The 25,161-nt window shown below is 46.7% G+C and overlaps 1 protein-coding gene across 1 annotated transcript in view; it reads left to right on the top strand.

Annotated features, from left to right (window-relative positions):
* Positions 1-2,959, top strand: part of SUGT1 (SGT1 homolog, MIS12 kinetochore complex assembly cochaperone) — a 672,275-nt gene extending 669,316 nt beyond the window's left edge. Inside the window, exon 8 of the mRNA XM_069639709.1 lies at positions 2,394-2,959. Within this exon, the coding sequence (XP_069495810.1) occupies positions 2,394-2,495 (102 nt within the window). The 3' untranslated portion in view covers positions 2,496-2,959. The remainder of the gene's footprint in view (positions 1-2,393) is intronic.
* Positions 2,960-25,161: the final 22,202 nt, after the last annotated feature.

Raw genomic sequence — 25,161 nt, 5'->3', positions numbered from 1 at the left:
AAAAAATATGTATCAATACCCAACATTTATTACAATACATCTATTGATTTCTTAATTCGGCATACAGTTTAAACTAACGATTGGCACACACAGCAAACAATCTCAAAAAAGACAAAAAGAACGTGGAAACTGATACACAAATCGCTATGGTCATACATGACATTTTAATGAAATATTAGCGTTGAACCTGGGTGAATCTAGTGGTGGTCTACATACACCTAGATTCTGCACTCCCCATAACCACACAAAAAATGACAACCACTCAGAAAGATAGTACTTCAGTTACATTGCCAAAATTAATGTTTAGCTAATAATAAATTAAAGCTCATTCCGGTGTACAGTCGTCAAAAGCAAACTTACATGATATTCACCGTCTCCATTCTCTTTGCGTAACTCAGACTGCAATGCTCAATTCGCTCGCACCAATGAATCTTCATCAACTGATTTTACATGTTCCTTACAAACTTTTGGAATGCATAACCTTATCAAATGTTCCTTAATCCAAACCTCCTCTCACTGCATTCTTACTGAATATTCCCCTTCCCTCAAGGTCAAAAAACAATTGACCCTTATAGTTCTGTCCCATGCGTGGGCTTCCTTAGCTCGCAACCAAAAAATCAAAGCTAGTGACCTTCACTCAGAATCCAAATACATTCTCGCTTTGCAACAACATGGCTCAACACATTCATGAGAACTGGTACTCGCATACACGTGCAGAGCCGCTGTTTCCATCAAACACTACAGGTGGCTGCCTCAGATGCCAAACTCTAGGGGGCGCCAGTCTGACTCAATATTATTTTAAATACATTGTAACACAGACATATTAGTCCTTCGCCTGTACTTTACGCACATTATATTGAGGAACACCTCCAAATGTACGTTTAACTTTCGTGACAAAAAAACACCACTTTTCTACTTCTTGCTGCCACATCCCATCCCAGCCTCATCAACCCTCACCTTCCGAGACAGTATTTGATAAGTTTAACAAGTGCAATGTTGTGTTTTTTTATATTTTTTTGCAGCAATGTCCGCGGACAGCAAAACAATGTTGAAAGATGGCGGGCGCATCGGAACAATCTGACGCACTTCACGCTCTTCACCATCCAATGAGTGAACGTGTCACATGTCCACGGAGATGACACGCCCGATTAGCTAATACCCCCCCCTTATAACTCTGCTCCCCCGGGATGAATCCTCACCAAACTTTGCTTTGCGGTTTATATATTTATAATGGATAATTTTTTCTAATCATATGACAATGGGGGATTTCCCTGGTTCTATCATTGAATTTACATATAATAAGTCACACTGCGAAATGTACTCATCTCTGTGGGTATTCCCTGCTGCCATACCAAAGGGTAACATTTCCGTGATTACTGAACACATTTTGGCCCGCAAGTAAACTAAAGGCAGCAACATAAAGAGAGAGTGCGTGTGTGTGTGTGTGTGTGTATGCGCACAAGCGTAAACTACCATCTCCATTGATCTGTGGCATGCAGGTTCATCTTCACCAGTAGTCAATGGGTGAGCTAAAAGCCTAAATGGCCACTTAAGAAAAGCTATTCAGTTTGCTTTGCCAGTCGCAGCAGCCCCCCCCCCCCCTCCTCCTCCTCCTCTCCACACGTGTGTTTGTGTTTGGTGGAAGCAAGGGGTGGCATTTCAGTGGAAGGTATGTTGAAAAGCCCAATTCTGGTCATGGGTGCTTGGTTTTGTTTGTGATGATAAATCTGACAATTTATGACCTTTTAGAAAATATTTAAGATTAGTTAACTCCACCTGCTATACCGCGGTAACCATGATATACTGTCATTTGGCAAGAAGGTTATTGTACCGTCATAAAACTAATACCGTGACACCCCTAGTCATAATAGGCTTGGGCAGACCTTTGATGTATGATTGCTTTTATTGCCCAGGCTTACATTTTAGTTGTAACCACATGCCGAACTCCAGAAAAGTAGTTATGGCACTGCAAATCTTGGGTGCCAATAGAGACCCTGTCAAGAATAGAGTGCAAAGGTGCTTGTTGGTGGATAACAAAAGGGTATGGGTGGTTAGAATGGTCTGACAAATTCAATAAATTATTTCCTTGCACCATTAAAATAGAAATGTTTTTTTCAATTCAAAGTTTGCGTTGAGAGAAAATTTCTCAATTTACAATGTTACATAAGAGGCTGAAATCCAGATGGATGAATTGTGCAGAGTAAAAAGATTGAAAGAAAACTCAGTTCGATTAACCGGGCCATATTTTCTTTTCATGAGTGATGCAGCTCTGGAACTCGGTTACACTTGTAGCTGACACAAAGGGTACAGAGTTGCAAAGAGGCACAAGCAGTACAATTTGAATAGGTTATAAAAAAGTATGTTTTCTAAAATACACTGTTTACTATTTGCAGATGGAGTCTGGAGGCACTGTTTTGAGTACCAATTGGTCAGATGTTGGCAAAAGAAAGGTGGACGTGAATCCCCCTGATGACATGGAATGGAAAAAACTATAATGTTTGGTTTTCATTTGCCACGTTAATTACACAACATATACACATTGCATGAGAAAATGGAAACTGAAATTCATGCACTGAAAAGCTCCAGGAAGACTCTTATCATGTTCATATTTGCTATATACATTCTTTTTTCAAATGTGTGGCTGAAATTGAAACTAAATTTGACATTCTGTTCAAGGGTTTATGATTGAAGATAACTGTGATCTGACCATACATTTGGTGGAATTGTGGTGGAGTGGGTGTGAACAAGTAAGATCCTGAAAAAAAAGTGCACAGTGGCCTTTCCAATTTTTAAATTGCTTTAAATGCCTGGTGTTTCTATAAATGTTTAATGTATTACCTTTGGAAACGAGAGAATAAGTAGCATTGATTCTGATTATTGATACTACAACATTAAGAAAGTAAACATTTTGTTTTGATCTGCCTGAAAACAAAGTTGTAAATAAACTGTTTTTTACAAAGTTCTGTTAATTGTGTTAATTGTTTGTCATTAAGACCCGATACATGTGTTAATGCAAAATTTATGCATTCTTTATCTCTTAACTGAGGACTGAGAGAATGAACACACATTGTTGCTTTTCTTAAGTGTGATGCCTCTGGTGCTACATTTATTTATTTTATGTATATAGCGCTTAACAGGGGCCCATAGGCATAATAGCGCTAGACAACACAGACAACAAAAAAACAAATTACAGTTCTCCCAGTGCCAGAGTCAACGGTTCAAATATATTGTAGGGTCAATAGAACAGAGCAGTTTTCTGTCCACGTTTAAAGCCAGAAAAGGATTTACATGCCCTTAAGTATGGCGTCAAGGTGTTACAAGAACCCCAGGGCAACTAGCGATAGCTTAACTCTCGGTACTTGCAGAAGGCAAGAATTGTTTGATCTGAGCACCCTCTGGGCTGGAAGCCAGGAGAGCCTACTCGACAGATTACTGGGACTTTTGCCATATAGGCACTAGTGTGTGATACAACATAGCCAAAAGGAAATCCTCCTATCCATGGGCAACCAATGCAGGGCCCTTCTGGCCTCTGACACATGCTCACTGCTGCACAATCCCTCAAAGTTCTCACACAAAGAATTGTGCCAACCAGAAAGTTATTTCACTAAAGAGGTAAATCACCATTAACACTTGTCAGGTTCGATGCAGTATTTTGTCAACTCTCGGTCAGAAAATGTATAAAACGTACCTTTTTTCTGACAATCAGAGGAAATATTTATTAATCATTTAGTCAACTTATACACTGTCACAAATATTCAAAACAAACAACATTTATAGTGACATTCAGTTCATTGAAACACACCAAGATTATGCATTATCAAAAGGAATTTAAACATAAAGAGATCAGCAAGCATTACTGGGGCAATCTCAGGCCAAATAAATTGACAAAGATAAATGTTTCTCTATCTAGCTAATCAACAATAAAATTCAACAAAAATATTATTCAACAAAAAATCCTGCCCAGCGATCAAATCAGTGGGTTCAGGGGTCTGACCTTTGTGTGAGAACCATGTCTATTTCCCCAGTCCCAATCAAAGTAGGGGACAGTCCTCCATTCATAAATAAAAGCACAAAACCTCAAAGGCACGCACTGCGTTGTTTTGAACAATTTGTAAGCAGTAGATTTCACCCTTACCCATACCCTGAAGAAGGCTGGAACAATAGTCTAATCTAGCCCCAAAACTGGCACATCCAATGATGGTACAATTATTAGTGTTGAGAAAAGGTCTTAGTTGCACAACAATTTGCGATAATATGAGATACCAGAGACCAGATTGTTCACCTGCGCTTTCATATTGAGTTTGTATTGAGTTCTTGGTCAAAGATTACGCCCAAGGAAGTGTTGCAATGGCACATCCTGTAATTCAGAATTGCCGAAACACACAATTTAGCTTGCGCAAATGGGCCACTGTGCCTATATTGAGCTCTGGGTTTGTGTCATTTAATGCTAGTCTGTTGTCCGCCTTCCAGGTTTGTATGAGACCGTAGATGGAATTAATGGTGATGGTGTTGTTGCTGTAATCGCCCACAAGAGGAATAAGACGCTGTCATCTGCGTAATTTTTATAAATTACTCCATTAACATCCAACAGTTCAGACAGAGACATAGTAAAAATGTTATAAAGCGTTGGGGACATCTACAGGACTCCACATGACACCAAGAATTCATCCGCCATTGTATTCCCATGGAAGACTTTAGCTTTATGGTCCGGACAGAAGGATTTAATCTGTTTGGCTGCTGCTGGAGAGAAGTTGGAGTGTAACAACCTAGAAATCAACATTGTATGGTCCACCAAGTCAAAGGCGGCAGGCAGATCCAAAAGCATAGAGTGCCGTGCCACCTTTCTCAAGAATGCCCCAGATGTAAGTCTTAAGATCATCCAGTAATCTGGTCTTGGTGGTATGAGCACTCCAAAACCCTTATTGACTCTGACCCAGGATGTTATATTTCAACAGAAATTCCTGTATCTGTATGTAGTTGACCCGATACAAGATTTTTAAAAGAAACGGTATGTTGGTGATAGGATGATCATTTACAGGCACAAAAGGGTCAAGGGAGATTTTTTTTTAAACAAAGGGGAAATTCATGCTTGCTTGATGGAGGGTGGCCCAAGATTTTCCTGTAAAGATGCACTCACAAATTTAGTAATTAAGGGTACCAACTGGGTTGCGCACAACTTAACCACCAGAACAGGACCGATATCCCTGCCTTACAATTTGTGGGTTTTAGTTGTTGTAATACCTCGAATACTTCGGTCTCAGTAACTACCCTAAACTCAATCTTCGGGGTAGTGTCATGTGATCTGGGGGTTTCTGGATTAACACAAGGCCTGCCTATAACACTACGTTTGGTTCCGATGTCATCTTGTATTTTATTGATCTTGCTCGTCCTAGCATTCTGTAGGGTGATAAACCAGTCTTTATCTTTGTTAACCACAGAAGCTACTGGGCAGAGGTCTTCCATTTTTTTAGAGGATTCTGAATTTGAGGCCTCACTATCGACCCTTTATGGCAGATTTAGAAGCCTTCCCTGCAATGGAATATTTGACTTTGTCATCATCGCGCTCCGTTAATCTCCACTGCTTGAATGTTCTATTTTTGGCAGTTTTAAGTTTCTGGATGTCTGTGGCATACCAAATTTTGGTTTTAGCTTTTTTACTGACTGAGCTTTCCCAGGGGCCAAGCAATTAACTGCGGTAACCATCATGTTTTGGTATGCATCAGCTAGATCACTGGCAGTAGCATAATTGGTCAAATTATCCAAGGTAGACAAGAAATAGGGTGCCATGGATGTAGCAGCGAGTTTGCACACATTTCTAAATTTAGCAATTCCTTTGTTCACCTTAGATTTTATATACTGTGAAGAGCAACAAAGGCTGGAATTAATCAAGTTGTGATCTGACCATGGGCAGCACGTAACCTAGAAACTTCATAGCTAGCCACCCAGTCAAGTATTCTGCCCTTAACATGAGTTACTGAAACAATATGCTGGCAAAAACCTAAGTCCGTCAAGGTCGCCTCAACAGCAGCCACCATGCAGTTAGAACTATAGGAGTCCAAAATTAAGATCTCCTAAGATAGTCTTTGACAGTGGTTTATGTAAGGGCAAAACCAGATCACTAAGATGAAGTAAGACATCTGGCATATTATTGGGTGAACGATATAAAAGAATAATATTAATGGTAGTGTTGCAGTCATTTCACAACTTTATAAATAGAACATCACAATTCAGCAAGCCGTCTCTACTTGATGTATCTGAAGGGAGGCTTCAAATATAGTTGCTACTCCACCGCCCTTACCAAATGTATGGTCAGCTCTAAGAAGGTCATATTCTGCGGGAACCGATAATGAGAGTGCCGGTCCTGCGGCTGCATGCAGCCACTTTTCCGTGACCACACAGATATCAATTTGTTTGGAAAGAACTTATCCGCGATTTATGTGGAATTCGCAATTAGCGATTTATCAGCAGGCCTTTGAGAGTCCCAACAGGACACCAGCTTAAAGTTGCGGACCAGACCACATTGGTTCGCAAGATGCAACAAGATCCTCCAGAAGTAATGTACCCGAAATGGAGGACTAGGGACATGTAGTGGAATGTGTTTGTCTGTGTCCCACAACCTGTGTCCTCCCTATGTAGCGTGTCTGAGGCAACATGGTGTAAATCGTCTGAATTCATTGCAACCCTACACAAATCCTGCCTCTCGCTACAGCAGGATACAGGCGCAACACAGGGATAGTTATCAATCAGGCCAGTGGAAAGAGACCTATAACCAGTGACCAAATTAGGCACAACCTCATGTGCATTGTCCAAAGAAAACATGGATGCATTAGCAGAGGTATTGTCGGTATTAAATGGTAAAAGAACCATAGTCCTATTTTTTTTTTCCAAGATAGCCGTCACTCTGCTACTTTTGGGTTTGGGGGTCAGAGGCTGAGTGTGGCGTGGTAAAATATATTTTAGATAAGTTTCTTTCTCCCACGAAGATCATAAAACCGCTAACTATCCGCTAAGCATCTGCGATCCGGCCGAGAACAGGCAAAAACCGGACTGTGCCGGATGGAAAGTGTTGTTCAGCTGAACTACCAGTGTCTCCCAGCACGCTAGTTTATAGTAAATTAAGTTAGCCAAATGAAGGAAGCATCAAGATAACATTTACTTCTGAAAAATATGCAATTCTTTATTTTGCATAATCACACAAGCAAAATTGAAATTTACATAGTTTAAACAACACAAATCCCACAAACGTGCTATTTACCCACATGAAACACATGGCCCCTTCAAAGGTACATCTCCTAAACCTAAGTTACTAAGGAGTAAATGGCAACAGATATAATGCAACTGGAGCATTGTGAAGACAAAGCATGCTTTTAAGCCATGCGATTAAATGACTGTCCATATTTTCTTAGCTCTTGTTATGGAGGGACATCTTAATCTTGTTTTAATCAAGGTCAGGCAAGCAGAGCAATATGTTGTGATGTTGAAAGAGAGATTCAGTAAATAATAAAAGCTCTTAGGGAAAGGCATGGATTTCTTAATTGCATTGCATTTCACAGCACTTGTCTACTTTGGTATGGGGATTGGTGCATTTATGTTTATTTATTTGTATTTGTTTATAGTTTATAAAAGAACCTTTACAAAAATGACCATAATATTTAAAATTAAATTCATCTTTCCAATTCTTTCATAGACTTAAAAACAATCAAATAATTCTGTCAATACGTACAATCAATTGCTCTTATGTCCCGTCCCCTTATCTCCATACTGTATGGGCATCCCTCGCTAGTGGCTGGAGACTGAACCTTTTTCACCAGAAAAAAACTTCCCCTTTAAATTTAGAGGCGCACGGCCCTGGGAGCATGGTCCTCCCCATTGACTCCGGCCACCGGTGACACTTAGTCCCTTTTCTGCGTCGACTGGAACGGACCGCTTTCACCAGCGCTCCTGGTTTAGGCCTCCAGCCTTGTAATTCCACGTGCTCTTCCCCAGAGAAGTGTGTTCTTTTTTTCGTTGTCTTGTCTTTTTTCAGATACCTCTGTCCTCTGGCGACCACGCTCCTCCCCGGCTCAGGTCGACGTTAGCGGGCTCCAACAGGAGTTCAGCCTGCGAGGGGCTCTTCCCTACATCTGACCCCCACGCTCTCTATCTCCGCTGCCTTGGCCACGACCACGGCTGGGAGTCTTGTACCGTGTGCGACGTGCTTACACCATGCGCTCTGAAGATAGCCTGGTGGAAGGAGCTCTTCGGAAGTTTGCCTCCCGAGGACTTGAAGGAATTCGTCATCGGGGCCCAAGGTGGTGGGGGCACTGTTTTCATCCGCACCTAGATCGGGAAGGACCTTTCAGGTTCTTATACCAGTGCAGGTACCGAGCCTACTACAGCTACCGGTCGCCAGGCCGAAGGGTCCCTACTGGTGACTGCACTGAAGGGCCACAAGGCTCTATTACCAGGTCTACACCCTAGTACCGGACAGAGGTCCGAGGGGGCGCTTGTACACACCAAGTACTCCGCAAGGGTGACTCCTCCCCCCATGAGGCGCAAGAGCGGGAGGGACCTTTCAGGTCCTTGTACCAGTGCTGGTACCAAGGCTGCTACAGCTACTGGCTGTCAGGCCAAGGGGTCGCCAGATCCTACCGATCACTGCGCTGATGGGCTGCAAGGTTCTATTACCGGGTCTACGCCCAAAGGGCTACACCCTAGTACCGGACAGAAGTCCAAGGGGGCGCCTGTACGCACCACATACCCCGCAAAGGCAACTCCTTCCCAGGGAAACATGAGCGGGAGGGACCTTTCAGATCCTGGTACCAGGGAAGGTACCAAGGCTGCTACTGCTACCGGCCGTCAGGCCGAAGCGTCGCCAGATCCTATCAGACACTGCGCTGAGGGGCCGCAAGGTTCTATTACCGGGTCTTCGCCCGAGGGGCTACGCCCTAGTACTGAACAGATGTTCGACGTGGCATCTGTACGCCCCACAGACCCCACAAAAGTGACTCCTTCACCAGGAAACGTAGGAGCGGGAGGGACCTTTCAGGTCCTGGTACCAGGGCAGGTACCAAGGCTGCTACAGCTACCAGCCGTCAGGCCGAGGGGTCGGGTGATCCTTACGGGGACTGTGCTGAGGAGCCGCAAGGTTCAATTACCGGGTCTACACCTGAGGGGCACGCTCTAGTACCAGACAGATTTCAGAGGGGGCGCCTGTACGCACCACACACTCCGCAAAGTTGATTCCGTCCAGGAGGCACAAGCACGGGAGGGACCTTCCAGGTTTCTGTACCAGTGCAGGTACCGCGGCTGCTACTACTGGCATCCGGGCCGAAGGGTCGCAAGATCATACCGGTGACTAAGCGGAGGGGCCGCAAAGTTCTATTACCGGGGATAGCCTGAAGGGCTACGCCCTAGTATCAGATAGAAGTCTGAGGGGGGCGCCTGTACGCAGCACTACCCGCGACATCGCCAAGGGCAATCAGCCTACCAGGCCCCGTCCTGAGGTGCAGGGTAGGCCTCAACCGCCGCGAGTCTTGGAAGAGGCGGGGCCCAATGCGGCAAGCCAGTCCAGATAAAATGGCGGCTCGCCCAACACCATCCCCTTTGGGGAATAGGTAGGGGAATTAATTTCCAGTGGGTTTAGTTTCGTTTAGTTTATTATTTGTAATGCGCTCCAGGCCCGAGGGTATTCAGGCGCAAGGCACAAGGATATTCAAAGCTTGGTTACAACATGTAGGATACATATGGTGCAGGTGCCGATTGGTTACATATGGGCACAAAAGGTTATGATATATACAGGCAGGTACTTGCATAGATTTACAGAGTAGTTGATGCGGTTGGTGCATGCAGTATAGAGAGATGTGCCGGGCATAGTCTGGGTATGTGCCTAGATGTCAGCATCTTTGAGCCAGCTCGTGATGCTCTGGCGGAACTTGTGATAGGTTTGATCGATTCTTAGAGGGGATGGTAGCGAGTTCCATAGGAGTGCTGCCTTGACCTGGAAGCTGCTGCCTCCGATTTTGGCGTGTTTGTATCTGGGGACCCAGAGGTAGTTGGTGTTGGCGAGTCTGGTGATTCTTGTGGTAGGCTTCAGAGTGAATCTGTCAGATAGGTAGCGGGGTGCTGCATTGTTCAAGCATTTGTGGGTGAGTTTTTAGTTTTATTTTAGCATGAGTGGAGAGCCAGTTGTTGGCTCTTCTGGTATTAGAGATATGTTCTCTCTTGGGGATTCCTAGGGCTGCTCAACGCATTCTTTTGTAGGAGTTGGATTTTTTGATGGTTTGTTTGTTGGCTCCTATGTATAGAGCGTTGCAGTAGTCCAGCCTGGATAAAATGAGGGCTCTGGCTAGGGTGATGCAACTGTCCTGTGACAGGAAGGCCTTGCCAGCTCTAGTCAGCTTGCAAGTATATGCCGTGGCCGAGGCCAAGGCATTGACCTGCTTGTTGAAGGAGAGAGTGGAGTCCCGGTAGAAACCCAGAGTTTTATCCTCCTTGGTGACAGTGATAATATTATTGTCTATGTTGAATGCTGAGTATTCGGGGATGAGTTTTTTGAGGGTCGAGGCAGTGCCCAGGATGATGATCTCTGTTTTGTCATCATTCAGGCATAGACCGTGGGTGGCCATCCATGCCTGGATGATGAGATATATCCTGTTCACCAAGGCCAAATCCTTGCGTAATCACCTGTAAGCGGTAGGAGAATCTGTGTGTCATCTGCATAATTAGTGTAGGTGACACCCAGAAGGTCCAGATTATCGAAAAGGGGCTTGGTAAAGATATTGTAGAGGGTGGGTGAGATGCAGGATCCCTGGGGCACTCCGCGGGTTATGGGGATGGGGTTGGCTGCTGCCATAGAGGAGAAGACTCTCATGTTCCTGTTGGATAGGAATGATTGTATCCATGCTATGGCTTCTTTGGAGAAGTGGGCTGCCGAGTCCAGGTGGCTGCATAGGACCGTGTGGTCGACCAGGTCGAAGGCAGCTGATAAATCCAGGAGTAGGAGGAGGGCTGATTTCCCTTCGTCCCGGAGTTCATCAATCTGTGACTTGAGGTATAAGAGGGCTGTTTCTGTCCCATGTTGTAGGCAGAAGCCTGATTGCCTCGTTCTTAGTAGAGAGTTGGTTTCCAGGTATTTTTGTACCTGGGAGTATGCCATTTTGTCTAAGATCTTTAAGAGAAAAGGCACTGTAGTAATCGGGCGGTAGTTGGTGGGTATAAGTGGGTCTAGGGACTGCTTTTTCAGTAGAGGAAGCACCCATAATTCTTTGAGGTTGGTTAGGATGGTATTGGTGGAGAAGAATGAGTTGATAAGTTTCGTGATAAAGGGGGCCAGATCTCTGGCTGCATCCTTTAGAAGTTGGGTGGGGCATAGGTCGCCTTGGCAGTTGGTGGGTTTGAGAGATAGTATGGTATTTTCTGTTTCTTTTATGGTAGCTTTGGAGAACTTGAATCTGGAGTGATTGGTAGAGTTACTTGGTTGCTCTAGGTTGGCGCTAATGTGGTTTGTTGCCGGCGAGTGTGGCTTTTTTCTTGACAATTTTTGTTTGAAGGGTAGTGACTTTGTTGTCTAGAGCTTGCTGTATGTTGGCGCACCAGAGTTGGTCTTTGATGCACTTGTCTGGACAGGGATGGGTGCTTTTAGCTCTTTGAGGATGATAAAGAGTTCTTTCGTGCTAGATTTGGCTTGGGCAATTCTCGCGTTGTAAGTTTCGCGCTTAGCTAGGATGATTTTGTTTTTGTATAGGGCTGTGATGGAGCTGAGGTTGGCTTTGTTTTCGTCAGAAGGTTGTGCTTGCCAGGATGTCTCATAATGTCTTTTTTTGTTTGCGCAGTGATTTTAGGTGTGGGGTGTACCATGTATTAAGATGGGCTTTGACTTTGCTTTGTCTAAGTTTGAGTGGTGCAATAGAGTCTACAGATGTGGTCATGATGTGGTTAAATTCCTTAACCATAGTTTCGGGGTCCAAGTTTTCCGGGCTATTGTTGAGTGTAGGGAGGAAGCAGTTTGTCGCAGGTGATGTTTTATTTTTTGTACCGGGTAGGAATCGACTGAGCTAGAGGTGTGGGTGCCAGGGTTGGTTTGGCGGTAGTTAGGGTAAAGGTTATGAGGTGGTGATCTGTCCAAATCTGGGGGGAAATGGAGGCTATTGTGGCGTTGCAGTTGTAGTCTGCTACCCAGTCTAGGGTTCTGCCTTTGTTGTGTGAGTGGGTGAGCACTCTTTTGGTAAATCCTTGTTCCGCTAGGGTACTAGCCACATTGGATGCATGTGTGTCTTTGGGGTCGTTATAACCTAAGTTCAAGTCGCGTAGTAATAGGACTTGAGAGGATTTTTTTTAGATTATTCGAGATGATATTGGATATGTCATCTTCAAAGGTCCCAATGAGACCTGGAGGTCTATAGATCAAGTATATTGTGAGGGTCTGGGTGTTATTTATGTTTTGTTTGGCTGTCATGAGCTCGCAAGAGTTAATGGTCGGGGATGGTACTAGTCTGCAAGGTAGATTGTTTCTCGTTATGAGTGCAATGCCTCCACCCCGAGTGCCGATCCTGTCTGATCGCAATATGGTATATCCGTTTAGTATGGCCAGTGAGAGGGCGGGTCCTGGTGCGGCGTGTAGCCATGATTCGGTGACTGCTAGGAGGTCTAGCTGTTCAGAGTGGATGATATCTGCTATCTCAGTAGCGTGTGCAACTAGCGATCTAGGGTTTATTAGGGCACCCTTGAGGCTAAGATTGTTTATCTTTGGTGAAATGGGACTAGTTGTAGTTTGGGTCTTGCGGGGGGGGGCTGTTGGTGGTGGTCGGAATGGGCCAGTGTTTGGTTGTTCGTTTGTTAGAGGATGCTAGGGTTCTAGCTAGTGGTTCATAGAGTTTTGCAAGTCTTGAGCGGAGTCTGCCGTTCCTCTCGATGGTATTGCAAGGTAGAGTGTTTTTGTGTCTGGCGTTGTAAGAGGCAGTCAGTTGGCCAGGGTTTATTAGCATGGTTGAGAGGTAATGACATGGTGTTGTGGTGAGTGGTGTGGTATTGGTAGATTGCTAGTGCTAGGAGCAGGATGTGTGTGATACTTGTTGTGTAGGAGGTGGGGAGCAAGATGCACAGGGGTGTGTGCATTGTTGGTGGGGGTGCTGTAAGCGGGGAGCCTGCATCAATTCTGTATGGGTGTGTTAGCTAGGTCTGGTCTAAACTGTATGGCTCAGGGACTGGTATTCACGAAGTATGGGCCCACAGCATACCCTTCATCGCCGCAGGGCCGATACACCCTGCAGACAGAAGGCAGAGTGGGTTCAGGCCGCAGCACCCTCAAGGCCCCGCCCCTCCAAGCGCTCCACCGGCCTGTGAAGACAGGTTTTCTTGAAAAGCCATGACCCTCATGAGGTCTCCGCAGATGGGTATAATCCTCAAGGAGGTGATCAGGGACATACTGCATCCGGCTCTGTCTCTAGCACCCACGGCCACTCCGCCCTTGGTTCCAGCACCCCCGGATCCTGTGCAGCCCCAGCTGCCATGCCAGTTACCCACAACACCGGCTATCATGCCTCCAAAGGCCTTGGCAGCCCCACAGCCTCCTTCTCAGCAGATGGCTCGGGTCAGCACAGCTTAAACCCCATTTGGCGCAGCCTACCAACAGGCGCCTCAATGCCAAGTTTAGGCAGGGGGGTCCCCTCTTGCTGTCGGCACTCACAGCCACACTCCTCTGCCACTTCTGGTGCAGCGCCAGGCAAGCTTCAAGGTAGGGCTGACGGAGGTCAAATTTTGTTGCGCATGACAATGGAGTTCACCATGGCGCACATTGACACCTCAGGCAGTGCCATTTGCACCGTTACTGGCAGGACGATGACTGCGGGTTACGGGCAACCAAATTCATCCCAGTCGCCCAGGAACGCATACTGGATCTTCCCTACAGGGGGGTGGGAGGGGAACGACCTGTTCCGTTCCACTACAGATTAGAAACTTGATAAGATGAGGAACAGTCCCCTGACTGCTGAATCCTTATCCATCCTCACTAAGGCACCCGTAAGGCATATAGCCAGACCCACGCCCATGCTGGTGCACAAGATTCGCGGACCCTTGGATCCTCCCTACCCCCTACCGATCCCTCCTTCGCGCTTTCCTCCCCTCCTCGCCCACAGATTGGGACAATTACTCTGTGGGCAGACATTCGCTTGCACGAAGAGAGGCAGGCAGTGGAAGAAGTCCCAGCCTCTCAGAGTGGTCTGGGCTCCTATTCACGGATTTTCGCCAGACATTGGTTACCCCAGAACGTATTGCGGAGACATTGTGCACGGGAGTCTGGATGTGCTCCCTGGATCTGAAGATTGCTTACCTTCACGTACCGATCTGCAGCCCCATTGGTCCTTTCGTAAGGTCAGGATCATGGTCTTCCATTTCCTATACAAAGTTTTAACTTTTGGCCTTGGTTCTGACTGCAGGGTCTGTACAGGTTGGATGAAAGCGTGGCAGCCCTACTGGGGCCTAGGGACACCACGCCTATCCATGCCTAGACTGGCTCATCAGAACAAGGTCTCCGGAGGCAGTCCCCCACACCGCCTCCGCCCTTATGCTTCCACTACACGAGTTGGGATTTTCAATCAATCTCAGGAAGTCACAGCTGTAGGCCAGGCAGACTCTAACGTTCCTGGGCCCCATCTGGGATACGAGCTCAGAGAGAAATTTCCCCCTCAAAGGTCAAGGACACAGCCATCAAAGACCCCTGGGGCATTTTCTCAGCAGAGCAGTGACCTCGGCATGGTGGTACCAACATAGTTGCACTGCACAGCCTCCTGGAGTCCAGAGAAAGGTTCCCAGGCGGAGCCGGTCAGCATTCCACCACATCTCCGTCACAACCTACTCTGGATAGACAATTTATGGATAGGCATGCCCTTTCGTCAGCTAGCAATGCAGTTTACCATCACCACAGACTCAACCCTAGCAGGATGGGAAACTACCTTGGACAGCCACAGTGTCCACGGAGAGGGTTCGGTCAGGGGCAGGCAGCCCACATCAACTGGCTGGAGTTGATGGCCATCTGGCTCGCCCTCAAAGCCTATATGGTGGCCATCTGAGACTACCAGAACTCAGAGGAGGAAGTTTTTTTCTCATCCGCCAATCCGGTGGTTAAAAGACAGTTGGGGGGCCTCACCAGGCTTGACCCGCCCAAAAAGAGGCCACACCTTTTGTGCGACCCCAACATAGTGTTGGGCGCCTGGGCGCATAAAGACTTTGGGCCAATGGTGTCCGCAGGCATCAGGCTAGTAACTATTAGGACAGCCCTCTTGGTGAGTCTTACGTCTGCATGCAGTGTCAGCGAAATCCAAGCTCGGATGGCATCCGAGCCATACACTACCTTTTGCAGGGACAGGGTGGTCCTCATAACGCTCTGGCGTGCTTACCTGAGGTAGTCTCTGCGATCCGTCTAAATGAGGAGATAGTAGTCCCTACTTTCTTTGCAGACCCTAAGGACCATGCTCAGAGGGTTCTGCACTGTCTTCATGTTAGACTAGTGCCAAAGTTCTATCTGGACAGGACCAAGAGCTTCTGCAAGTCTGAGGCTCTATTTATCAGCTTCGGCGGGGTCAGGGCCAGGATATCCAGCTTCCAGGGCCTCCATAGCAAGGTGGAGGCCTAAGAGGGCCAACACAAACCACGTCCGGAAAATGTGTATGCCCTCGCAGTCAAGAGTCAAGGCCACTACGGGCGCCTTCCAGAGACACATACTGTGGCAGGTCATCCTCAGGGCGGCCACTTAGGCTACTCCCTCTGCTTTCTGCAAGCACTACTGTTGGGATGCCGGCTCCAGGTCAGACGCAGCATTCTGGCAGGCAGTATTAAGGAACTTGTTTTCTTAAGGAGGGTCACCTCTCCACCCTGGGACTACATCCATTTGTAATCGCCCATACAGTATGGAGGAAAGGGGACGGGATGTAATATTAATGACAAGTTACTCACCGTAGTGACTAACGTACTCTTAGTCCATAGTACCCTTTCCTCCATGCGTCCCACCACCCCCCAACCCCTAATAAAACTGGTGTCACGTAGGCAATTGTAATATTGTCGACGCCTCAATGGGCAGAGTCAGGGGAGCCCATGCTCCCAGGGCCGTGCCCCAGTGCGCCTCTAGATTTAAAGGGGAAGAAGGTTTTTTCTGGTGAAAAAGGTTCTGTTTCCCGTCCCTAGCGAGGGATGCCCATACAGTATGGAGGAAAGGAGACTATGGACTTAAGAGTATGTTAGTCACTACGGTGAGTAACTTGTAATATATACACCTTGGATAATAAAGACAGATACAATTTCATAATCGATATCAGTCAATGTTCGTCACTCATCACTTCAGATTGATTTTTACAGACTTGTTCAGACTTTCAAATATTTTTCTATCTGCAGCCACAATCGTTATAATTTAGAGAGTCAGAGCCCAAATGGAGGCGATAGTTCTATAAATCTCTGGATCTGATTGTTTTGTATCTACATACAAACCGTTCCAAAATGCACATGTATACCGGGCCTAATTTCACACACGCGGTAAAACATTTTTTAGCTGTTCCTCATTTGTGGGGCAGCTTGCATATTCGGCAGAAACTCCGCTCGGGAGGGAGTTTTAGTTGGTGTCCCCGTACGGTAAGGAGGGGGAAGCTGGTTAATATGCAGTCGTAACATCAGATTGTATACTGCTGGACTCGGGCTCTAGAGTAGATTGGTTTGGATCTTCAAGTATCTGTGGGTAACATTTGATAACTATTTATAGTTCTGCAGCGTAGATTTTGATCCAATCCCACTGTTCAATCCTTCTCTCAAAAGCCTTTTGAGGACTTCATAGTTTTTCCCATGTTCCAAACCAATTTATGAGATCGAAGAGCTCCTCATTTAGTTCTAAAAAATGTCGACCCCTATTGCTAGGTTCAGTATTGTAATTTTCCCCAATTTTCACAAGCGGAGGACATTTCGGTGCAGTTCTTGATTTAATATAGAGCTCTCCTCTTAATCTGCACCTAGCTGCTAAGGATAACAAGATCCAACTCCAGTCTCAAAAACTCCAGGGGGAATAGAAGAGGGTAAATTTAAGATTTGTCGCCCAAAAAAAACCTATAGGTGATCTAACCAAGCAACGTCTCCCATTGCTCACGTCTCCAGCACATAAAGTATTGTCGGACAATAACATTGTTTATATAGGGCTATGATGCCCTCTATGGTATAACCTGCTGTTTGTTTAGCAAACTTACACAGGTGAGTAAGTTGTCTTGCCTTTCTAATTTTGGCTTCCTTTAGAAGAGTATAATCAGTCGAGGTACTCATTTCAAGGCCCAAATGGGGGTAATTACCAACCTAATCAATGCTGCCCATAGATATTGCCATGGCTATATGATTAACTCTACTTCCTGCCACAAGCATGCTCTTTGTCTTATCCAGGTTTATTACCAGGTTGTTTGCCACTGCATATGCATAGAGTTCATTAAGCATGCTTGTCATGCCCCAATAGGTGTGATCAAAGACCACCAAGTTGTCGGCATATAACATGCTGGAGACTCTGGTGTTGCCAAGCGTGGGGCAACAATTGGCTTTGGCAAGCAGGCGAGGTGGAAGGTCTGCCAGATATAGGTTAAACAGCAGGGGAGCCACCACTCAAACTTGCTTGACTTTCCTGTTATGGTTATCCGAGCGGGCGTGATGCCTTTGTTGTCCAAGCTACCCGTGCACATGTTTTGGAAGGAGTTTTATTATATGAAGTAACCAAGCTGGGCATGCCAGTGTGTCCCTCTTACACGATATAATGGTACAGTTGACCCGGACGAATGCTGCCTGGAAATCAACAAAGGTCACATAGAGCTCAGGTCTACCCCTGTGGCGTGCCCATGTATCAGCCTGACGAGTAATCTTATATTGTGTACCGTAGATGACCCAGGGGGATTCCCGTCTGGAAAGAGTACAGAATGTTGTTCACCTCCACCCAGCCTTGGAGTGCCTTCAAAAGAGGCAAACCGTTTCCCTGTCGCATCAAACATGGACACCAGTCTGTAGTTCTCTGGTAGGCACCGGACGTCCTTCTTATAAGCAGTTTTTATTTTTTTTTATTTTTAAAGCGCTCACACGGGGGCATCGAGGCGCTGTTACAGGATTATGTCTTGCTTGTGTATTGTGTATTTTATAACACCCTTAATACCCAGAGGTTTCTAAGCACGGACCCGGGGATCCTTCGTTTCGTCTTGTTTCCAAGGCGAGCACGTTGCTGCTGACCTATGCTCGCGGGACTAATAAGTATTAATATAGACCGCTGACATGATTTGGCGATGACGTGTTATATGCACACCCTTTCAAACAATTCTAGAATGTATGCCCACACCTCAGGGTCCTCTCTAAGTAAGTTTGTAAGGCCGTTTGGACCTGGGGCCTTGGAGCTCTGTAGCTTCATTATGGCAGATGTGATGTCTTCTTGAACCATAATTGGCCAGCACTCTTCCCCGATTACAGCAATTGGGGGAATTGGATCAAGAACCTCCATGTTTTTACTTATATGGTTTATTCAATCTTCCTCTTAGATTGGGTTTACTGTAAGCTTGGCTTTGTTTCCCTTCGCTGTTGACTGCATTTGCCATAACGAGGATGTGTTGCTGCTCCTTAATACTCGTAACATGAGCTGCCATTCATTATGGACATCTTCCATCACATTAGCCAATTTTGATAACCACATTCGGGTATCTTTAATCTCAACCTTGTGATCACTCGTTGGTCCAATGACGTTTCTCAGCTTCATTAATTCCATTCTCAGGTTGCGCTTGGCGTCCCAGATTGCTATGTCAAATGCATTTGTGTATTCTTTATCTGTGACTGTCGCCTACCTTTATGACCCCCTGGCCTATTGGCTACCTGCATTGGCCACTCTTCCTTTCGTTGGCAGTGAGACGACTGAGTGTGGAGAGTTTATACTGGCCGGCATGTGAAATGGCAGTAACATCGTTTTTAATATTTTCACCTGACCAGTGGATAGTTTCCAGCGAGATTTGCCTCTAACCCTCCATAGTAGGCTAGCTTTGTTTTACTACAGGCTATTCCCATATGGACAGGATCGCGTGGTTGCTGTATTCACTTGGCAGAATAGTAAAATCTATAACATTTTCTAAAAGTGCATTACTGCCAAAAAAGTAGATATCGGTGGCCCAACTAGTACCATGTCCCCAAGTGGCCTTGCCTGGACAGTCCCCTTTTGTTCTTTCGTTTTTAGGAGGGTCAGCTCCCACTTTTTTTTAGGAAGGACAACCACCGTTTGCCTTGCCTATTATTTTGCCTATTTTTTTTTTTGTAACATTGTGCTCTTGCATCTGACATTTTCAAGAGAGGCACATGCCTCCTCTTTGCATCAGGCGTTTGTTTCCTCCCTTCACCATTAGATTATTGTTCAGTTCCCCTACCCATTCAGTACACATGATGTCAATATAATCAAAGATGTCATCAATGTTTGAGCTACCAGGTGGTGCACACATGTTCAATACTAACGTGCTTTTACAGACTTCTCCTTCACGAAGTGTGATCTCCACAGCTAGCATATTTCCGTGCTGTTTTGGCAATAGTCCAGATGATTTCAGATCTTGTTTTAATCCAATAATGAGGCCCCCATTAGGGTCATCCTCGTGAGGGTGCGGGGGGCTTTCTTCGCAGCCTCTTGGTATAAGTGGAAACCATCATTTTGAATGGGTGCAACCAAACCGTTTTCCTGTAACAGCAATACCTCAAAATTTAAGAGTATCTAGGGATCCGTCTCCAGCTAGCACGTGCGAGTTACCCCTTGTGTTCCAGCTTTAAATCTTACAGGTTCATTTGTTTTCTACTCCTTGCATGATCAGGATTTTCATTCTGAATTACGGCAGGTGCGTCACCTCTGTTCCTGCATTCCTTGGGTGGTGCTTTTAGTCCGCTCTTAAACTTTTCCCAGCAAACAGTGGCAGGGGGGGATATACACACATTGCTGTCTAGCATGTAGCCTACATTTGTAAAAGTAGTATGATATAGACGTATCAAATGTGCAGTTTCTGGGACAAAGCAGTAGATTTGTGAAATGTTGGCATTGTTGTGGTCCAGGGGCTCCACAAAATCAAAGTCACTTGAGTTTAATACTCTTTTGTGGGGATTTTGTGGAGCAGTTTTAATAACTCTGAGCGTTTTATCCTCCTCATTGAGTCTGGTGGGTCTATTCCAGTTGTAAGGACCTTCATATCTAAGACTTTTGGGGCACTGTCAGGCTTGTTAGGTTTCCGCTTATCAGATAGAATCTCCTGTGTCAGTCATCTTGGTACATCTGTTTTCCCATAGCTGGATGTTTCAATGAGAGTTCTGTTCAGGCTAGCATGGGAAGAGTCACAGGAGATTGAGTTGGGGTCTTCCCCAGGTTTCCTGCAGATCCTGCTCTTTCCTTGACAAGCCAGCTTGTCAGTGTTCCAGAATTATTTTTTTGCACTGAGTTTCTCTCTTTCTGGGCTTCTTAGATTTGGGCTGCAGGACTGCGACAGTGGTTGAATTTAGCGGCTCTGCACAGCGTTTTTGGCATTTAGCCAGGCGCCTCTCCTTTCGCGTCAGGAAGATGATTGACTCATCCTCGGTTTCCACCGCAGCGGCTTCTTCATCCAAACTCCCACCTATTGTGGCAGTGCCTTGGGGCACTACTGGTTCAGTCTTCTTCTTGTCTTGGGCTCTCTAATTTGAGTCAGAAGTTGTTTTTTTCCTGCAGAAATATATACAGTATAGATTCACCCTGAAGTTGTAAGTCTTCATGAATTGTGCCACATCATTTCAACAGCATTTTTACAGCAAACTGTAGAACTCAAGGCTCAAGTTTGGGCTAGAACTTGTCCCACTAATGTTGCTGTTAGTCATGTGATTAGATTACACAGCCTCTCCAGTGCTGTAGTCCTCTCAACTCTGAGTATAAATTCAGAGTCACACATTCTTTGCGATTTCCCTTGAGCTGCTCGTAAAGGTGAATTCATCGGCGCTAGCACAGTCATAGAGCTATATATTAAATTGCATCCACTGGATCTAGCGTTAGTCCTTTTGACAAATAATATTCAGGCAGCTTGCCAAATTTCATTTGCAAGAAAAAAGCGATAAGCTTTGGTAATTAGCAAATGCCTTTATTGTTGGTGATGCCCCTTAAAGTTGACACGTGTTTCGATTCATCGAAGGTCTTTTTCAAAACTGGGCACAAGAACTTTGGGGTCTCTAATGCATCCAATCAAAGTGTGTTGTGTGCAAATTAAATTATGTGGGGCCGATTCCCCAGGTTCCAGTGACTGCGGGATCACTAGGCCTGATGACCACCGCACACCGCTCCGCGGCATGCCTTCAGGCTTTATGACCCCGTAGTTACACCGGGGCCTCATCATCGGTCACTGGAACCGTGGGATTGGGCCCCACATAATCCTCATGCAACAAGCTTTGATTGGAAGCATACATATGTTTTAACATGTCAAGGTTTGGGTAATCTTTTGAGTACCTGGGACTGCTAAAGCCCATAGACTACTAATAGCTTAGCACACTAGAACGGCGACTGCAGAGTGAGCATCAATACCCACTTCTAGTTTTTTCACAGTCCTAGAGATAGGCGCCTCGTTTGAAGTCTTTATTAGTGTTTGTGGCAGTATGGCACCTTGCAGGGAATAACAAAGTTCCAGCAATGAATTGTTATCAATGTTGTCGATGTCAGAGCAGGAGTGGCTGAGATTTTCCAGAGAGGATGCCCCCTCCAATAGCTTTTTCGTGTTTCCCCCGTTTTTTCGCTGGCTCCTCTGTTGTCCTCTGTGCCTAGATGGAAGAAGGCTGTTATTTTGCCTCGTGAATGGACAACTGGGCAGTCAGTTTATTGCTTTAAATTGGGGCAAAATCAGACTTCTGTCTTCTGGTAATGAATAGGAAAAAAGTATGTATCGATAGCAGTAAACAGGAAGTATGTTTCAAAGGGATTGTGCCCTCCGAGGTATTCCACATGTATGACATGTAATGTCCACAGCTGTGCACTTCGGAAACTTTTCAGCAGAGGGCGTCTTGCGTCAATGGCGTCGAGCCGATGTCCCTCGAGGGCCTCCGTCGAGGGTCGACGTCACTGGATGTTATATATAGGATGCACGGCGCCTGTTGCTTCAGTTCTGTTTTTTCCGACAACGAACGTGTTAGCTTTGTGAAGCTCGGCGCGCCTTGTGGATTAATCAATCTCTTATGTCTATTTCTCCAGCATGGGGTGTGGCATGGATTCACATGCTCATGAATATTCCCAGTCGTCGGGCTGGGAATCCTCGATAAAGAAAAAATCAGTATCGGTTTCGTTTCTGATCTTTCTTTCTTAGTAACCAATCACTGATCTCTGGGTCATACTGCCCCCAGCCAATGACTGCCCTCTCCCTAAGCCCCTCTCCTGACAGCCATCCTCAGATTTTTACCGCACGTTCAAGTGTTGGGAGTCCACGTGCTATAACTCTCGAGCTTTTGCTGCGTTTTCGCGCTTTTTCAAGATTTTCTCATTTTTTGGTTAAATCGAGCCTCAAGCTCCACCGTTTCTTCTTCCGATCAACGGGGACCTGTTTCGGAATTTCCTACGCCCCTCAAGGGTGAAGTTTTCATCGAGTGACGCTTCTTGGAGGATTCCAGAAGATCTGAGGCCTACCATGGACGCAGCCCAGGACAAGGGTAGCTCGACGCCCGGATCCAAGCTGTTCAGGAACTGCCCTGGATGCGGTTTACAGAATGTTTTCAAGGAGGACGAGCATTCAAGATGTCTCTACTGCCTTCATGAGGACAAGACGCACGTGGAGAAGGACTGTGCGTTCTGCAAAAACCTATCGGAACGGACCATAAGGGATCGTCGTTCCTGCCTCGCCACCTGGCTGGAGAAGGGCCCAGCAGGTGAGAAGAAGAAAAGGTCAGAGCGGTCTTCTAAGTCCTGTGAGGGCGCCCCGGCAACGGGGGCCCAACAGAAGGCTAAGCACCGCGAGTCCGCGGGCACCGGGAGCGCCGAACGGTCAGGCTCTTTGGCTGCCAGGCAGGGCGGACCTTCCCTGGCACAATCAACCACGAGCCAACGCTCTGGTTCGGGGTAGAGGAAATCCGAGAACCCGGGTAAGCTTCTTGAGAGGCCTCGGTCGATCTCGAAGGATTCAGCCGAGGGGGAGCGAGGCGGTTACCCTCTCCCCAAGGTGTGAAGGCCTCAAGCGCGCCCAAGGTGGCGAAGGCCTTGATTCACCCGGCTAAGGCCTCTATCGAGGGAGTCGCGTCGACCCTGGCGAAGCCTGTGGAGGCTACACCAGTGGAGGCGACCTCGGGGCCCAGAGTTTCCCTGCGACCGCGGAGGGAATCCTCTTTCCAGCCATCGACAAGGCCCCCATGAAGACCCCAGTGGAAAAAGAGGGGGGTGGGCTGGTGGCCATTACGGACATGGATTTATCCTCTGAGGAGGAGCTGGTGGTGCCGTGAAGAGCCTCAATGAGAGGTTCGAGAAGGTACGATCCCGCAGGAGAGATCCCGAAGAGGTGGTCGAAGATAGCAACGGTGGCGCCGACGAGGCCCCTGTGGAGGAGCGGCCAGCCCTCCCGTCGCAGCCATTGCCCGAGCCTCAGGACAACTCGGTGGCCATTTTGATGGCGATCCAAACGAATTATAGTCAAAAAGTCGAAAACATAATGTCGAATAGCAAAAATGTCGAAAAAAAAATGTCGAAAAAAAATTGAAAACCCAAAACACTTTTTTTTTTTTTTTTTACCCAGATAGTAATAATAATTTATTATGGGGGGGGTCCACCCCAACCCCCCCATCCCAAACCCCACCCCCCATAGATATACCTTTAATTATTTTAAAAACATCTTTAATATAATATTAAATAATTAATTAATTATTTAAAAAACCATCCCAAACCCCTATCCCCAACCCCCCCCCCCCCCCATCCTCCCCATCACCCCCACCACCCCCACCCCCCATGGAAATACCTTTAATTATTTTTAAAAAAAAGTTTAATAAAATATTTATTATTAACACATAAAATCGAAAAAAGTCGATAAAAAGTCGACATTTTTGTTTTTCGACATTTTTGTTTTTCGACTAAATATTTTCGACATTTTTACTTTCGAATATATTGTATTCGAAATTATGACTGGATACCGATCCAAACCTTATGCACGGAGATAAGGACGAGGTTACCACGAACCCCGGCGGACGATCCAGAACTGGGCCCGTCGGGAAGCCCTCCGAACAATCGGAGGAGAGTTCACCCCCCTGCCCTTCAGGCCCTCGCGGCCCGTGGAGCCTTCATCCTCCTCTCCGGATCCCAGGGATGACACGGCGACGGACACGACGACGGGGACGGATGATGACGGGATGGACTTTCCATCACCATCCCCTTGGTCTTCCCCACCCAATGAAATTGTCTCCTTTCACGCCATGATCGCCAGGGCGTCCAAGCTCTTCCAGCTCTGACCCGAGGAATAGAAGAAGGAAGGTTTCCTCTGTCAACGGCGAGAGGCCAAGAGAAAGACTCCTCGCGGTACCGTTACTCGACGATATCTGGGACTAGGGACTTGTGGTCCTGAAGAACCCATCCACGACGCCTGCCAAGAGGGACCGGTACAAGAAGTAGTACCGGGTCCCTGACGCCGCCCCCTGGTGCCTCAGGGCTCAGCCGATGCCGGATTCGGTCGTCTCAGCGGCGGCCAAGAAGAAGGCGGCGGGGGCGACAGCTTCAACCTCCGCTTCCCCACCTGACGGCGAGGGAAAGAAATTGGACGCCATGGGGCGACGGGTCATCTCGTCGGCGGCGACGACAATTAAAGCGGCCAACACCCTAGCGATTGTGGCCCGTTACGACCGGGAGCTATGGTACAAGATAGCTCCCCTACTGGACTTCCTACCAGACGACAAGAGGGCGGAGGCCCTAGAGATTCTGCAGGAAGGTGAGGTGGCGTCGGACCACGCCATAACGGTGGCAACGGACATTGCAACAGTGTTTGCCTTCGACAACGAGGCTGGCTCAAGGCGACAGACTTCCGTCAGGACGTGCAGGCCAGGGTGTTGGACATGCCGTTCGACGGCAACAACCTGTTTGGGAAAATGGTGGATGAGTCGCTGCAGGCCATCAAGGCCGACACAGAGACGGCCCGAGCCCTGGGAGTCCTTCAGCAACGACGGCCCTTTCAGAGCGCCGGAGGCAGA

The sequence above is a fragment of the Ambystoma mexicanum genome, chromosome 7q (assembly GCF_040938575.1).
Source record: "Ambystoma mexicanum isolate Mex_15411 chromosome 7q, UKY_AmexF1_1, whole genome shotgun sequence".
Taxonomy (NCBI): Eukaryota; Metazoa; Chordata; class Amphibia; order Caudata; family Ambystomatidae; genus Ambystoma; species Ambystoma mexicanum.
The sequence above is the reverse complement of the archived record's forward strand: the minus strand, read 5'-3'. Positions and strand labels throughout refer to the sequence as shown.